Here is a 17,205-nt window from a genome sequence, read left to right as displayed (position 1 = left end):
GTAATGCAGTTACAAAATATGCAATAATCTCATTTGACCTCAGTGTCTTAAAATAACACCTGATTGTGTTATTTCATAATTTTGAAAATCCCCAGTCTTGTTGTAGTTGTAGAATGCCGAAAATAAATCACCAAACAAAAACACAGAAATTTCCAAGTGATCCCAACCTCTTGAGCAGTAATGTATGTCAGAGCAATTCTAGAATTAGACCTTTAGGGGGGCTCAGCCTTCTAGTAAGAATATAACGGTTATGGTGTCTTGCTTTTAATATTTTACTATTAACAGTAATTATTATTTTTTACTTTAATATATGTTCAAATAAATTTTCATTAACATTAGTAAGTTATACTGTTACTATTAGATTATTATTAGTGATATTGTTAAACTATTACTAGTAAGTTATATGAGTTTTGGTCCTTAAGAGAACAAAAAAAAAAGAATATTCTGCCTGCAAATTTATTCAACCATTTTATTGTTATCTACTGTTGTGTATAATAACAATGGTTTAGCATAATCAATCACACATTTCAATATTACAAAGTCCACCAGCAGAACCAAAATCAAAACCGAAATTTGTCCACATCAGCTATCATTTAGGCATTTGGCAGACGCTCTTATCCAGAGCGACTTACTGTACATTTTTATCTCCTTACACATCTGAGCAGTTGAGGGTTAAGGGCCTTGCTCAAGGGCCCAACAGAGGCAACTTGGTGGTTGTGGGATTTGGAACTGGGATCTTCCGAACCGTAGTCCAATGCCTTAACCACTGAGCTACCCTTGGCCCTACCTGAAACAGATAGAAAGAAAAAAAACTCTTAACGGTCCCAACCTGAGACCTACTACTTCTTCTGTATGTCTTCCCACTGGCATGTGGACTACTAATGTTAGGGAAACTATGCTGCGACTTACTATAATCAAGTGTAATGGCATGCCATCAAGAATACTGAACATTAAACTATTAGCTAAACGTCTATTTATCTGTCTATCCATCCATCCATCTATCTATCTATTTATCTGATGCAGTTCTACTTCATCTCCAAGGTCAGGGCTCTGTGCACAAGGCCAGAGTTCTTCCACACCAAGCCTGGCAATCCATGTCTTTATGGAGCCCACTTTAAACACGGGGCATTTTTATGTTAAAAAAGACTTGGGCCCTTTATTTCAAGGCAACATAATTTGTTACATTATAGCATATCATACATTCTATACAAATTGTGTGTTTCTACCATTGTGGAAATAGCTTGGGGAAGAACTGTATACAGTACATGTGGGTCTGATGGTCATGTGCCATAATATTGACCATAAAGTGTATCTTAGGTTAAAATCATATTTTGTCACTAAACAACAGAAATCAAAAACTTATTTAGTAGTTACTTTTTATTGATTTCATAAAATTAAAATCAAGGATCTCATTTAAAGATAACCCTTACACTTTACATGCTTATGCTTGTAAACAAATATATGATTGATGTATAAGCCGAACCCTAGGTTGATCGGGTTATCGCCCTTGATTATCGTAAAATGCTTAATATCAACCTACTTTTAACCAATCGCGTCAATCGATCTATTGACCAATAGGTTGTATTTTATAGAAGAAATTTCAGAGGTGAGAAATCTGCAGCAAAAGTTGATTTTCTTTTACTTACTCCCTGTTCTTTATTTTTTGCAGGGTACTTTGTCAGTGAAATTGTATTGTAAAGTTATAACCTGTTATAGAGGGTGTTAAATGTGAGCCAGTCTCTATTAAACCCTTACATTTGTATTTACCACAGGCAGCACAGGTTTAAACAATTGTTCCCCATGGGTCTGTAAAAATGATCCATAAAGCTAGATCCTAAAGTATTATTATATAATTTTTGATCAAGAAAGAAGTTTTCAGTAAGCCCTGTAGACAACAAACTCTTCACATCAACTAATAGTTGTATCTTATTATAAAGTTACAGTAAAACTTCGGATTGCGAGTAACACGCTTTGCGAGTGTTCTGCAAGACAAGCAAAGATTTAAAATAAATATTTACTTGAAAAACGAACAAGTCTTGGTTTACGAGTACCAAGTATCATGTATCACGCATGCGCTTCTTGCTTTGACGCCGAGCGTCACGTGATCACAACAGAGCCAACGGTTTTTCTCTCTCTTGCGCTGCGGTAGGAGCGGCTAGCACTTTCCTCAGAGTGTGTTACTCCGCCCCTAATGGTGCGTGAGCAAGCAGTTCGAAAAGATGCGGTTGGCTGATGTCACGCGGTTCGGAGGAAACACGGGATGGTCTTCGCCCTCCCGACTGAGTGGTAGTACAGTAGCAGCCTTAATGTGGGAGCCCCCTAGTGATGAGGAGGAATTGGCTACGACTAATATTGGGGAGCAAATTAGAAAAAAAACTAAAATATATAATAAAAAAAAAAAGAAACAGTGTTTCCGTTGTGTTTGCATGTGTGTATGAAAAGAGTGAAGAAAGGGTAACTGTGTAAGACAGAAGAAATGGGAGAGGGGAGTGGCTACTTACTTCAGATTCAAACACACACACTCATACACAGCGCCTGCGTGCACAAACAGAAACACTTATCTGTCTGGATTCATTTTTATTTATTTTTTTACTTTATATTTTGTGTTAATTATTTTTATGTATTTATTTTTGGGGGCTGAAAAACGAATAATTTGAATTTCTATTATTTCTTATGGAAAAATTCTAATACATTTGGTCAGCTGTTAGTGAAGGCCTTTTATCCCGCTTTCTCCAGACACAGGTGGCATCCTTAGCTGACAGAATTCATGCTGTTATTAGGGACATAACTTAATAATGTTACTAGACAGGAAACATGCAATCGGACTGCTTTTTCGGACCTCAGGAAACCCACCAAGCACGGGGAGAACCCTAGAGGTGCAAGGCGACAGTGCTAACCACTACACCTTCATGCCGCCTTACCACTATTCAATACCTTTTTAATAGAAGATTTTATTTGATACAATTAATAGGTAGACACATTGTAAAACCTAACTGTGGAAATGACAAAAAAATGAATTTTGAATGTGTTTCAGTTTGATTTTACATATTTACCTAAATTAGGTTATACGAACTCTGGAACTCAATCTGATTACTTTATGTTGCTTGTAAGTATTTTAACTTGTTAACTTGCTTGTAAGTATTTTAACTTAGAAGTGAAAGTGGGCTCGTATGATCCACAGTAGTGGGAAAAGGGGACTACAGTTGAAACCCACATTCTAAATCAGTCACAAAAGCACTTTCATCAAGAAAACCCATCAGAGAACATTATATCATCTTCAACATGTTGTCTAGTAATTGCTTCTAAATTGTTCTGAATTTTCTCTGAATTGTCTGTGTTGTTTTTGTAATAGCTACAAAGCTATCTACTCTATCTACTCTCTTCTAACACAAGGCTGTGAGTAAAATGTTTCCATTTAACACTACATTCTAAAGTTGAATAAGTGGAAACATAAAGTACTGTATATGTTATACTTAAACTGTCATATAAGTTTCTCAGTACTGTCAACCACTTCCATGGTTTATTCTCCTTACCTTTTGGCTACATAGTGCTGGTAAGAATTTAAAATTACTTTTAGCCCTGTTATTTACACTAACTGTGGGTCGCTAACTGTAGGTCACCAGCTCTGCCAGTCAGGGTTATTTAATTCCACCAGTCACAGCGGGACATGTGTTGGAGGAGCAAAATAACTGATTAAATAAACTAACAAATCACAATCTGATGATAAAAAAAGAAGTGGATCTGTTGCCTAAAAGCAATATAACATGAGGTTGTGCTGTTGTGCTGAATATAACAACACCCTCGTACCTACAGCTGCATCAGAACTCTACTGATATTCAAACACAATAGCACTTCCTCTTGTGTGATAGTACATAAATACAGGCCAGAGGTATTGAGTCCAATATAGTAAAGGTTCATTTTTATGAAAACTCTTACCCCTCCTTTCTGAAAAGTGACAACATTTAACTTTAATGCTTAATCAATAATGATAAGGTCAAGTCTATTTATAAAATTAAAATTAGTTAAACATATTATATAGCTTTTTTTTTTTTTTTTTTAGTATAATGGCACTGTGAGAAACTTGGATAGGAGCCAAAGTTTAATCAAAAGATTTAAGACAATTGATTTTCTTTATTGACTTTTAATAGATTTAAAGACATTTAACAGACAGACAGACAGACAGACAGACAAACAGACAGATAGATAGATAGATAGATAGATAGATAGATAGATAGATAGATAGATAGATAGATAGATAGATAGATAAGCTTTGTACATTATAAAATTCCAGTGCTTGGCATAAAACGCAAATGAAAAAAATGCTATATTGAGCACTTACAAAGTGCCGATACAGTCACTTCATAAACAGTAAAGTAAAAAAAAAGGAAGTTCATAAAAATAGACTTTCTAAAACCGTATACTTATTAAGCAGAAATGACTAAAGAAGTTACTAATTTTATAGACACTAATCTAAAAAAATAAATTGTATCATTTAGTGATTTATGATGAGCATCTATGATATGTGCCATGTTTTCTTCTTTCTCTTCTATTTTGCTATGATTAATATTTGTTTCCTTGTTTTTTTTTTGTTAAGCCTAATACCACTGTTTATTCGTAAATGTAATATATTTTTAAAAAATGTAAATAAAAAAAATAAAATGAAATGCTTCACAGAATGTCTTCCTTTAGCTGTTATGAAAGAAAAACTTTTTGTTTAAATCCTTTATGTATATTTGGGTGTCAAACTTTTAACAATTTTTGTTTGGCCATCCAGTTTAACAAAGAGGCAACACAGACACACACATTGATCCATCTAGGAATCTCTGAAGTCCAACTAGGAACTACCATTAAATACCATTACTATTATATTTACTCCCATTTGCTCACCATTTGTCCATGGTGGGACCTCCGGTCAACATTCACACACAACGCCATTGAACCTTGTAAATGCCAGTTAGCCTATTCTGCATGTACAGTATTTGAACTGTGGAAAGAAACTGAAGTACAGTACCTGGAGGAAACCCACCAAGCATAGAGAGAACATGCAATCCCCGAGAACACAGACCCTGAGGTGTGAATCAAACACTGATTCTGAAGGTACAGGCCACTAAACACCAAGCCACCTGTGTACACACCTTAGGAAAATGAAAATAGTATGATGTACATTATATTCATAAAATATTAATAATATTATCATATAATTATCCTAATATTATCACATATATCAATATATGACATATGGCAATACATTTATCATTAAAATATTTATACAAGTTTTTCTTTTCCTGGCTTGTATATATAAACAAATAATTGTATATATAAATAACATATACAACTATATATATATATATATATATATATATATATATATATATATATATATATATATATATATTACTGTATCTATTTCTGTTTGTACTTACTTTAGTTTTGTTTGTTTGTTTTGTTTTGTTTGTTTGATTTAGTGACCAGACAAAATTGTAAAAATCCTTTTTGTTTAGTAAATAATACTAAAGGAGTATATATTAACACATTTCTGTGGTGATGGTCAAAAACAGCCATCGCATTTTTTTAAATTTATTATATGTACTTCTCGAATTACATCATGTATTTACTCTATATTCATGAAAACAGATCTACATCATCAAATCCCATCAATTTCTAAATTCACAAATAATGTAACGCTGGAATGTAAGGGAAACACGTGCTTAGTGGAGGGCGCAGACTTTCCTTTAAAATAAAGCCCCGCCCCCTGTGAGAGAACTTCATTACAGCCGCGAGTGTACACAGTGAAAAGCCCCGACACCTGAGCGCGAGACAGTATTGTACCGAGACCTGCGAATAAAACAACCGGATCACCCGTTTCACTTGGCGAGGCGAGCTGACAACTACAGACTGCTGTAAAAAGGAGTTTTGACATGCACTTACAGAAATGTGAGTAACCGGACTTTTCTGTTTTAATGTTTATTCTAATTCTAGTGTTCAGGATGAATAATTCTTCCGTCAAGACAGTATGAACATTATTATTAGAATTATTATTAGTTATAGATAGAAATATTATATATAATGAAGTGTTCATTGACGAGCTGCCAAGTCGTTTCTTTTATTTAAATGCCACTGTATAGTGGATCTGTTGGTGATAGTGTGTGTGTGTGTGTGTGTGTGTGTGCGCGCGCGCGCGTCTCTCTGCCTGGCAGCAGTGAGTAAGAGTCGAGGAGCTCCCCGTCTTACAGTAGGTTAATAAATAATGGTTAAATTAGCGCGAAAAGCAGAAACACAGAGAAACTCCTGTGAGGCTATCCCCTCCCTTCCGAACTCAATTTTCACTTCTCGTTTAAAATATAGGTGTGGGGGACTAGTAGTTGTGGGGGATCTGAGTAGTTTGTCTGTTTTGTTACACTTGGTTAATCGAGCGTTATCGACACACACACAGAACACCCGCACTCAAGCAGGTGCAATGGAAGAACGCGTGTTGTTTCAGGAAAAAGCGCGGGGAGGTGGAGGGTGTAAAGTGACAGAGAACCGCTTGTTAATTTGTGGTATTTTTTTCTTTTAGCAAAAACCTGTCAATCGATTAATACTAATACATATTTAAAAAAATTGACCAGAGTGTGACAGAGTGAGACACGGCGTGCCGCGGAGAGGACACGCGCAGCGGAATCCCCGCCCCGCCCACGCGCGTGACTCACTGGTCAGGGATTTCCGTCGTTTTGCATGCGGAGAGGGTATCCCTGCGGCGCGCGCCGCCCGCCCGCGCGCCCACGACCTCACACTTCATAAGGGTCACGCCACGACGATTAAAGATCATCTTTGGTCATGCTTTAATGTCAGGATGATGTCATTTGAAGTCACTGACAGAAATGACCTTATAGACATTTCTTCTGGGGAAAAGGTTGAAGATTAGATGACAACTCTGATGATACATTAACGTTTTATCAGCTCCGTTTATTCTGTATATTTATGAAGCTAAAATGTACAGTACATCCCCCAGTAAAAAAAAAAATACTGATCTCTTAATACAAACATATTTTTTCACTGTTGCACTAGTATTTTATATAACTGGGGGTCTGGTGCTAATTTTCCTTTCAATTTAATTCAATCCAGTTTTAATGGCAGTTGTCGCAAAGCAGCATTACTCATTACCAAGAAAATGGAGGAAATAAGTATTAAATGGGTATTACAGTAAATTTGAGATATATAAATACTGTTTCTGTAAGTTACAGTTGACATGACTTCTTTCCCTACTAAACAGGGATGGCCTTTGTGTTTTGGTAATACATACTTATTCTTGCAAAAAGGTAAATGCAGGCCTGAAGATTAGATTATATCTCCAACAAATGAAGTACATGATCTCCATTTATTCCTGGTTATAAGGTTCAAATACTATAAGGCTCAGCTTCAAATCTAATCACTGATCTCCAAAATCACAGGATCAAAAGAAAATGACAAAAATTAGTCTTATATATGAGGTGATATATATAAATACATGTAAATCTCCAAAATGATCAGATTGTTCCTGTCACTGTCCCTGTAATATCTTAATGTTAATCGGAGAAATATAACGTATTTACAAAAACATAATTCTTGGCCTACTAAACAGGAATGTCCATTGTATTTCGGTAATAGATACAATATTTCTTCTTGTGGAAAGGTTGATGCAGGCATGACGATTAGATTATAACTCTGATGATGGAGTTTATGGTCTCCATTTACTCCTGGTTATAAGCCTTTAATGCACCAGTTTAAATCAAATTACCGATCTCCGAATACAAACATGTTTTATCCATATTGCACTGGTATTTTATATGACTAGACGTCTGGTGCTAATGCCTCATTCAATTCAATTCACTCACTCACTTACTTACTCACTCAACGTCTATACCTCTTTATCCTGTATACAGGGTCCAGGGGGCCTGAAGCCTTTCTCAGGAGACTTAGGGATTTAGGAAACACATACACACACTCATTCATACACTACAGGCAATTTGGGAATGCCAGTTAGCCTAATCTGCATGTCTTTGAACTGTGGGAAGAAACCCACCAAGCACAGGGAGAACATGCAAACTCCATGCACACAACCTGGGCCCTGGAGGTGCAAGGCGACTGTGCTAACCACTAAGCCACTGCTTTAGCCCAATTCAATCTTATTTATATAGAGCTTTTAATGATGTCATTGTCACAAATCAACTTTACAGGATGAAAAGTAAATAAACTAAATGAATATAAAATATGTGAGATATATAAATCAAAATGATCAGATTGTCCCTCCTGTCATGACTGTAATAGCTTACGTAATGTTAATCAGAGTTCTACTACGTTTGTACAAAAACATCATTTACATGTGGCTGTTTCCGTAAGTGACATGGTTGAATGACTTCTTTGCCTACTAAACAGGGATGTCCTTTGTGTTTTGGTAACCCCCTGAATGCAACCATAGATTAAAATGTTTATGATGAGTCAGTTAAAAACAGTGGTCACCTGGTGTGACATGTTCTAAATATAGACTTCTAGAGCTCTACGTTTTCTATATTTTTAGATTTTGGCAGAGGGGAGGAATCTTGAGTGTTTGATTGCTTTATGAGGTCATGGTGATGAGAGAGTTTAAAAAAATCGGGCTGGTAGGAGTAAAGTGAAACTAAAGTGAGAGGAGAACAAATAAAAAAACGGCTGATAGGAAAGGGAATTCTCCGAGGCCAGCCAGGCACAGTGGAGTTTCCACACTACTTCGACTTGCCTCGGCTTCCTCTTTTGAGTCCTCTGCCATGAAAGTTTGAAGACTCGCTTCAGTATTTTTCATAGAAACTGCTGTTTTTTCCCCATGAGGGGATATGGAAAGCGAAAAGCAGTTCATCTCAGCACGGCTCTTCTTTACTTAGTTGTTTCCCAGTGGCAGATAGGGAAGTGACATCACTGAAGTAATGTACTAAAAATACAGTACTATAACTTGAAATGCTGTAGTAGTTGTGAATGGATCCTTTTTTTTGTTAAATAATGAAATTCTACAAAGTCTACATGAAGAGATCAAGTAGCAAAAACAAGCTTTTTGGTACACAGTTTGCTCCGTGAAAAAATGTATACGTATTGTATGGTGGCAGTAAGTCAAGCTTTGCCAGCTCGCATAACAGAAACAGTGTTAACAGAAACTACTGAGGCCCCATACGTCACTAAGGCAGGAAGATGTGGTTGGCCATGAAGCGTAACGGAGCAAAGGAAACAGAAAAATGCTCTGCGACATTCGCCACGGCTTTCTGTCGAGGAGAACAGCTTAAACATGACCTCACCACCTCTTTTCCTAATGGAATAGTTTCCTCATGGTTTGAGTGACGAGAACGAAACAGCCCTGATGGAAATTTCAGACTTATCTCACGTTTTTGGGGTTGCGATTTTGAAGAAATGTTCCTCCCTGTCTGCAGCTGATGACCACTGGAAACCCGATATTTGCATCAGGCTTTTTTCTTTTCTTTTACTTTTTTTCCTTCGGTGAGTAACTGAGGGAAATGACTTTTTTTTTTTTAAAGCACACAAACATATCTTTAGGGTAGAAGATAACAATAGGGGAAGCACAAAGGTGAGACAAACTGCTCTTTAAAACACAAAAACAAGACGTCACATGGAAGACGTTACTCTTTTAAGGTTTTTATCTCGAATTACTAATCAGAAATGATGACTGGTTTGGTCGTAAATGAAATTACGATGTGGGGTTATGGAGAGGGTTTGAGTTTTATACAGAAAGTAAAGCATTTGGCTTTTGTTTACGTCCTCATGGTTCCTCTTCCTTATTGTTGTTTTTGACATCAGTGTTCTAGAGAAAAACGGGTCGGCCAGGATGGAAGTGAATTGCCATAGGAAGTTTACTCGTAAATTACTTATGAATATTAAATAATAAATTTTTAGTATGGAAATTGATATTAATTATTAATTTCCAAACTTTAACAAAAAGTTCATTTTTGAGTTGAAATCTATCGCTGTTACTTAGCTTGAAACATTTCTGTTGGTCTGTAGCGCCAAAGGAGAAGCCGTGTTACACGCTGCCCACAGTGAAGAAGCTCCTGGAGCAGAAGAGAAAGCGGGAGACGTCTTCAGCTCCTCCGTCTTGTGCGATCAATAACACTGGTCCTGCTGCACCAATCTCAGTGAGTACACGCTTAGAAAACCAGTATGAGGTTTCGTTCTTGCCTGAGTGCAATGCCGATGCCTGAGTAATAAAAATCGGTAATAATATGATCTTTTCCCTATTAGGTGTCAACATCAGATCCCTCTGCCAGTAAGTGATAACCTCTTCATACACATCACACATTAGGAAATTTCTCGAGCTTCATTAAGTAATTGTGAGCATAATCAGAGACTTACGTATTGATTCCTCTTGGTTAAAGCAGGTTTCTCGTTTTCTCAACAGGTGCAAACAGCAGCTACTCAGACATGGCAGCGATGAGATATGACCGCTGGGATGTGCAGCCGCACTCCTCTGTTTTTCAGGACTGCAGCCCCATTACCTCGATGTGTCTCAATTATGTAGACTCTCCAGGTCCTCTCAGCTTCCCATCTGCTCCGCTCTATAATCACTGCTTAACCCCTGCAGAGACGCAGTTTTCCACTTATAATCCCCTTACACTGCAGGACTGTACGAGTTCACAGATTCCTCAGCACTTTGTAAGAGTCTCCAAAAGTCAAGCTGTTTAGATCCTACAGTATTTACGGTGTATGATGTGTTCGTGGTATATGTAGATCAATCTTATATATCCTTTTCAGCAGCCATCCAGTACGGAGTGTCCCGTTAACCCGGCCATGTCCAATGCTGACCTCAGGAATCAGGGTATAAGTGCAGCAAGCTCTGGTTACTTGTGGTCCCCCGGTTCCAGAACTCCAGCATCCAGTCTGTCAGTTAGACCGCAGATGGACATGGGTAAGCTAGAGGAAGCTCGGCGCTTCCTGCAGGCCATGGACTACAGCAGAACCACATGGAAGGACGATGATGGAGACACGTGAGTAAGGGGAAACAGAATGGTGGGGTGGCATGAATTCTTCCTGTAACACCATCATAGAGACGGTTATGTGGCTAGGAAATAGTTCAACTTTATTTTGTTCTTCATTTAGAATTCTGCACATATACACCGCCAAGGGGTATAGGGAATACGCCTTTGCTGCAGCTGAGAAACTGCAAGAGCTTGGCACATTGGACGCAAAGGAGCACAGGGGAAAGGTACGTCCTTAACACGTGGTTTCATGTGTTTCAGTGAGGTTGTGCGCAAATATTGAAACCAACATTTCACGCAAAAGTGAAACCGACCGAGATATTTCTACAGAAGTTTCAGAAATAAAATTTGAGCGTACTGTATGTTGTCAAATGCCAACCACTTGAAAATTACCAGGGATGTGCACAGCACAGCTGATTCACGTTTAGTGAAACTCAGTAAAAAAAATCAGTAATGGCTACTAATATGCAAAAAAAAAGAAAAAAAAAAGAAGAAGAATTTCTGAAGTGGGAGTATTTACATTGTGACTCACAACTACGAGAAGAAAAATGTTATTATTTATCATAACCAGCAGAGTTACTGCTCATTTAAAGGCCAAAATATGTGCTAATTCTTCCAGTAATATCACTTGTGCCATTTGCAATGCCTTCGTTCATGACTACCATATGAATCGACATGCCCTTTAATACAGCAACATTTCTGCTTTTTTTCTTTTTTTTTCTTCTTATATGGTTTTATATGGTCTCTGGAGTTGGATTGGATTCAAATCTTTATTTGTCCTATTTAATACCACTTTAACATCAGTACTACAAAACTCCTTTGCAAAAGAAATTATTTAAAGCTGATCAGCCTTCAGTTCTTTTTTTTTTTCTTATGTGTATACTTAAAACCCGCTCATGAGCAAGAGTAGGATAGTTTATGTGTGTTTAACCCAGAGGGATGATTATGCAATTGTAAACACCAGAAGGAGCTTCTATCTTCTCTATCATATATGGGTATCTTACGCTTATTGCTTTGCTCAGAGCATTTATCCTTAGTGCTGTTGTATGTTGTAGACTGCATTGCTGGTAGCTGTGACGGCCAATCAGGCAGACATCGTGCAAGACCTGCTCTCTCTGGGCGCTGATATCAGCATCTGTGACATCAAAGGTCAAACCGCGCTGCACCTTGCTGCCACATATGGATTTCCACAGGTCATGAAGGTGAGCGGTAGTTTTTTTGTTTTTTTCATTAACCACTGAATAGGTTTTTTTTTTTCTTTTTACCAAACTTTCATTTTGGCATAAAGTACAGTGGTTGCTGAGAAATTCTGGTAAGGGTTTGGGCATAGCCATGACAGTAATTTTGTGGTCAGTTTTAATAGAAATACTAAATATAGGTGAAATCACGGATATTAAATCCCAGACAGAAAGAGTTAATCCTCAGCTGAAGTTTTAAAGTCCTAAAAAGTTTATGGAATTGAAAAAAAAAAAAAGTTTTTAAGGTTTTAAACATTCTGAGTATATCCAGGTTAGTATACAGAAGGTTACTTGGTTTTTAATTGAATTGGTTGTTTATGGAAGTAATATTCACTTTGCTGTTAAAAAAAAATGGCCAGATTTGTTTTACTTTCCAAATTTTTCCAATAAATCCTGTCTCCTGTGTTAGGATAGGCTACAAGATACACTCTTACCCCTTTCGCAGAGCACATAGGGAAACATTTCTTTCATTCAACATCTTTTTTTCCTTCTCTAATGACCCTTTTAGGAGTTTTTGGTCTTCCTTATAAAACACCCCCTTCCAAAAATGTCTTAAACTCCAAATGGATTTTTTTTTCTTTTTGACATAATTAGTAATGGCACTAAATATCAGTTCTGCAATTAGCATTAAGTCCACAGGCTGGTTAAAATGTCCAGTCACATAATTTGTTCATCCTAGCACAATTTTTTACTCCTCCATTTCATCATGTTAACAGTTACAGCAAGTCAATAAAGTAACAAAGAAGAAATAAAAGCGTTGATCTAATTGTCACTGCTCACAGGTTGTCCTCTCGATGGAGCACGGAGTGGACCTGGAGGCTCGCAATTTTGAAGGTATAGTAACACATTCACATACAGTATTATTCAAAAGATAATAACTCGAATAAGCTTGGGTCTCATTGTCCTTTGCGTGTACTCTTTCAGGTCTGACACCGTTGCACTGTGCAGTGATCTCCCACAACACCACAATGAAGGCTCTTGCTTCCATCTCATCCTCATCCTCTGCCTGGCTACCTGACGGCAATCTGCAGACTCAAGCTGAAAACAAACTCCTTTGCCTGCAGCTGCTCCTGGAAGCAGGCGCCTCCCCACTCAGCCAGGTGAAATTCTGCAGCAGCTGCCATACAATTTAAGCTTTAAAAAAAACCCACAAATGAATGTTTTTGTGTGCATGAAGTTCATAGCCGTGTATTCCTCCCTTCATAATAAGGAACTCCTTCGAGTGTGTAACATTGTATCAGAGAACTTGCTTTAGTATCACAATGTTAAATCTTGTTCGTTTTTTTTTTTTTTTTTTTAGGAAATCAAAAGTAATAAGACTGTACTCCACTTGGCTGTGAAGGAGGGAAATATCCAGTTGGTCAATTTTTTCCTGAAGCTCCAGATGCCCGACATGCAGGCCTTTATCAACATGAAGGTAACACATGCCGAGACTTTGCTTTTCCCATTCATATCTATACATATACTGGACCAACAAATACTCTTCACTTCTATCACTTGTTCATGTCCAGTCTTACACCCTGTAACTCTACTGTATATGGATTGGGTATAATACAGCATGTAACATCTTTTGCTCGTTTTTGCTCTTTAAATAGTACATAGTGTTAAATTACAGCGATGTCTAAAACATTTTTGGATATTTATTTTGATGTCTCAGGCACACGGACACACAGCCTTGCACATGGCAGCAGGGTTACATGGAAGCCCTTATCAGGAGGAACTGATCAGACTTCTGCTTAACAGAGGAGCTGATCCGAGCATCCGCAACCTGGAGAACGACCAGCCCGTTCATCTGCTGCAAAGCGGAGAACAAGGAGAGAAGGTGAGCACAGACTCTGGTGATGATAAGGAGTGTTAAGGGTTGGGATAAACAGCTAGATAATAATACAGATGAAAGAAGGTTTACTGTCTTCTTGTTTAAACGCTGGATTTTATATAAGAGCAGTGATTAACTAATCATTCAGGATTGTAAGTTTTACATCCTTGGAAAAATCAAGTTATATTGTGTACAGTTCTGTTTATTATTATTATTATTATTATTATTATTTAAAAACAGACACAACATTGACTCTTGGATTTCAACTAATTAATAACTAGTACTTAATAAGGATTATTAAAAATTGTACGGTGGTCATTTAGATAATTCTGGTTCCTTTCACACCTTAGAGAGCTAAATGAAACCATGATGTATAAAAGTGTATAAGACGGTAAATAATTGAACTAGGTGCAGTTCTGCTCACAAAAGGAGATTGAACAAGCAGGAAAGAAGACAGTTCAGTTCCTGTGGTTGGGTTAACATGTTGATTATGCTATTTTTGTAAATGTGACTCACCCCAAAATATACTCCCACCCATTTTTGATATGTTGGTTTTTTTTTTACAGTCAGTGGTAAATTCACTAAAGCTACTGTACAATTTAGTTTAATTAACAGTAAGATGCTTGTGTTGATAGAGAAATAACAAAGTCTGATAATCTTATTTGAACCCTTGTTATGACATTGTTATGTGCTATATATACAGATGAGTGACAAAATAAACAACAACAAAAAAAAAAACAGGAAAAATCTGTCACGTTTCGATTCGATCTGACTCCTTAGAGGAAAGAATGACTGTAAATCAATCATTCTGACTAATCACCATTATACCAGTGATATACAGTATGATAATCCAATTCATAGGCCAAAAGGGTTTTCTAAATGATTTAATGAATATAGAAATTGTGTAAATTATATACTATGGCTGTTACAAAATCAATGCCTTGACTTGTCTTGCCTTGATTTTAAAGGTCATCTGGTGGTTTGCAATGACTAAATCGTTTATTTTTTTTTACACAACTGTATCTTCTTCTGAGTATCATTGTGGCTCATTGTAGCTTTTAATATATACAGTAGTCAGCCAACACATGGTATTGGTGCCAAAAGGTGTCTCAGGTAAAAAAGTAAATTTTCAGATAGTATCATATAACATCATTTTTTTATATATTTATATTTATATCAAATAAAAAGTAAATGCAATTTCATGGCCTTTTATGTAGTGTCTGTAACTTTTTTGAATTCAAATCTTTCCATGATCTTAACTGTCATACAAATGAAACTTAGCCAATTTAGAGTTCACATGAAAAGACATAAATCTAAAAAAGTGTATTATTCTAAAATGCAAAATTGAGAAGATATTGCAACATAAATTTGGCATGGTTACGGACACCACAGATTTTTGTTTACACCAATTTCAGTACCAATACTCATAAAGAAATGTGAATGATTAGCATTTTCAATGGTCATTGTTTGAAGAAAGACAGTATAACGCTGAAAATGGCTTTTTGGGGGGGCACATATAAAAAAATTAAAATTATAAATTAATTTTTAGGGGAGAAAGATTGTTCACTTCCATGCTACATAAACTTTAAAAGTAGCTTCTTTGCATTTTCTATATCATATGTTTAACATAAGAAATAAAATGAGCTCCAACGCTGTGTGTTTTCTTTTTTTTTGTTTTGTTTTGTTTTTTGGCTGAGTGTGTAATTTAGAAGGTCAGCATGGTTAAATATTTGATTGAAAATAATTTGTTAATACAAAGCAGATTACTGATGGTTTTTTTTCTTTCTTTTTCTTTTTTTAAAGCTCAAGCTGATCTTAAAGAAGAGAAATGCCTCTAGGCGGCGTATCACATCCTTACAGGACCAAGAGTGACCAGGACTGCTTTTCAGTCTCAACATGTCTCCCTTTACTTCTCATAGGGACTTCTCATTGGCCTGCATTCACTCAAGGGAAATTCCAGCAGAAAACATATTTAATAAGCTGTATTAAAATAATCTATAAATATATTTAAAAAATTCAGATAGAAAGAATTTGGAAATCTGCTAAAAAAAAAAAAAAGGTGCTGCCAATTTCTGCCGTCTTTTCCTTGACTGAATTCAGATCTTGATTTTATCTACAGTATCCTCTCATGAGGGTTTTCTCAGTTCAAATCTGTCTACTGATCCAAAGTGTTTGATTTCTAACACGATCCATGTCACTGGCATTTCTTGTAAAAAAAATAATAATAATATTGAAAATGTGATTTCTGTGAAATCATCTGTAGGGATTTAATTCGAATTTCCCACCATTTTATGTATCAACCATATTGGTTTGGAGTTTTCTCAGTACACTGCATCAGTGTAATGTTAGCTTGCTAAAGAAGAAAAATACAATCTATTTATTCTTTTTTTACTCATGTGTTACACGTATGTACGTATTTTTAAATGTGTACTTTTTTGCTCATTTTTGCCTCAGGGATAAGTTATTGACAGTAGATGCAGAAGCTCTCTGTGTGTTCTCTCTGTGACCTTTGTGGTTGACATTGTGTGAGAGAGGGTGGGCGAGCTCGTCAGTTATAGTTTGAACGCGAATGTGTTTTGATGAGTCATGACATAAACATGTCATGCTTTGTAGGTTGACCTCAGCATCTTTAAGGTTCAAATTAGCTGAATTTACATAACCTACATGACTATTTTATCATTTATACATGTTAAGTAACTGTGTTATCTGTTGAATTTGGAAAAGGATCAGAAGCGACTCCATAGCGACTCTATTGCTGAACGAACAAGGTGGGGTGGAGGAATGGCTAAGGGGATTATCTCTTGTGAATCACTGGGTTTCTGGGACTTGAGACCTTGTAATTCAAATAAAGGGGGGGAAAAACATTCTACTGTCACTTCTCAGCCAGACAGAAAGAAATGATTGTTAATTTATCAGAATTGTTTGAGTGTTTCATGTAAATCAGAATCCACATATTTGCTACTTGTTTAATCCTTTTCCTTTTAATATCGATTTAATAATCACATAACATCAACACTGCAGTTTAAAGAAACTTCCTGTTTGAATGTAATACACTGACCAAATGAATAGTTTCAAGCTTCAGCAATGGCATTAAAAATTTGCTGTTACAGTTGTGGTTTGTTTATTTCTGTCTGATACAGTATTATTTACTTGTTTACGGTATCCAATTACTTATGAC

At 36.5% G+C, this 17,205-nt stretch overlaps 1 protein-coding gene across 3 annotated transcripts; it reads left to right on the top strand.

The window, feature by feature from the left end:
- Window positions 1-5,795: 5,795 nt before the first annotated feature.
- LOC128519768 (NF-kappa-B inhibitor delta) lies at window positions 5,796-17,136 on the top strand. Of its 3 annotated transcripts, none has more exons than XM_053493610.1 (12): window positions 5,796-5,934; window positions 10,003-10,133; window positions 10,240-10,264; window positions 10,397-10,650; window positions 10,750-10,982; window positions 11,095-11,200; window positions 12,029-12,175; window positions 12,994-13,045; window positions 13,136-13,311; window positions 13,512-13,628; window positions 13,869-14,033; window positions 15,831-17,136. In XM_053493610.1, the coding sequence occupies exons 1-12, from the start codon at window positions 5,919-5,921 to the stop codon at window positions 15,897-15,899; spliced, it is 1,491 nt and encodes a 496-aa protein (XP_053349585.1). In that variant the 5' UTR covers window positions 5,796-5,918; the 3' UTR covers window positions 15,900-17,136. The 3 variants fall into 3 exon arrangements, with proteins under 3 accessions (XP_053349585.1, XP_053349584.1, XP_053349583.1); XM_053493609.1 differs by lacking the exon at window positions 5,796-5,934 and adding an exon at window positions 9,217-9,480 and having other exon boundaries at window positions 10,753-10,982; XM_053493608.1 differs by lacking the exon at window positions 5,796-5,934 and adding an exon at window positions 9,217-9,480.
- The last annotated feature ends 69 nt before the right edge of the window (window positions 17,137-17,205 follow it).

The sequence above is a fragment of the Clarias gariepinus genome, chromosome 4 (assembly GCF_024256425.1).
Source record: "Clarias gariepinus isolate MV-2021 ecotype Netherlands chromosome 4, CGAR_prim_01v2, whole genome shotgun sequence".
In the NCBI taxonomy this organism is placed as follows: domain Eukaryota; kingdom Metazoa; phylum Chordata; class Actinopteri; order Siluriformes; family Clariidae; genus Clarias; species Clarias gariepinus.
Note: the sequence above shows the minus strand (reverse complement) of the source record. Positions and strands in the feature narration are given on the sequence as shown.

Coding starts and splice junctions, on each gene's coding strand:
- LOC128519768 (XM_053493608.1), top strand. CDS start 9,417: ATGACCACTGGAAACCCGATATTTGCATCAGGCTTTTTTCTTTTCTTT. Junction 13,312..13,511: donor GCGCCTCCCCACTCAGCCAG/GTGAAATTCTGC, acceptor TTTTTTTTTTAG/GAAATCAAAAGTAATAAGAC. Junction 14,034..15,830: donor GCGGAGAACAAGGAGAGAAG/GTGAGCACAGAC, acceptor CTTTTTTTAAAG/CTCAAGCTGATCTTAAAGAA.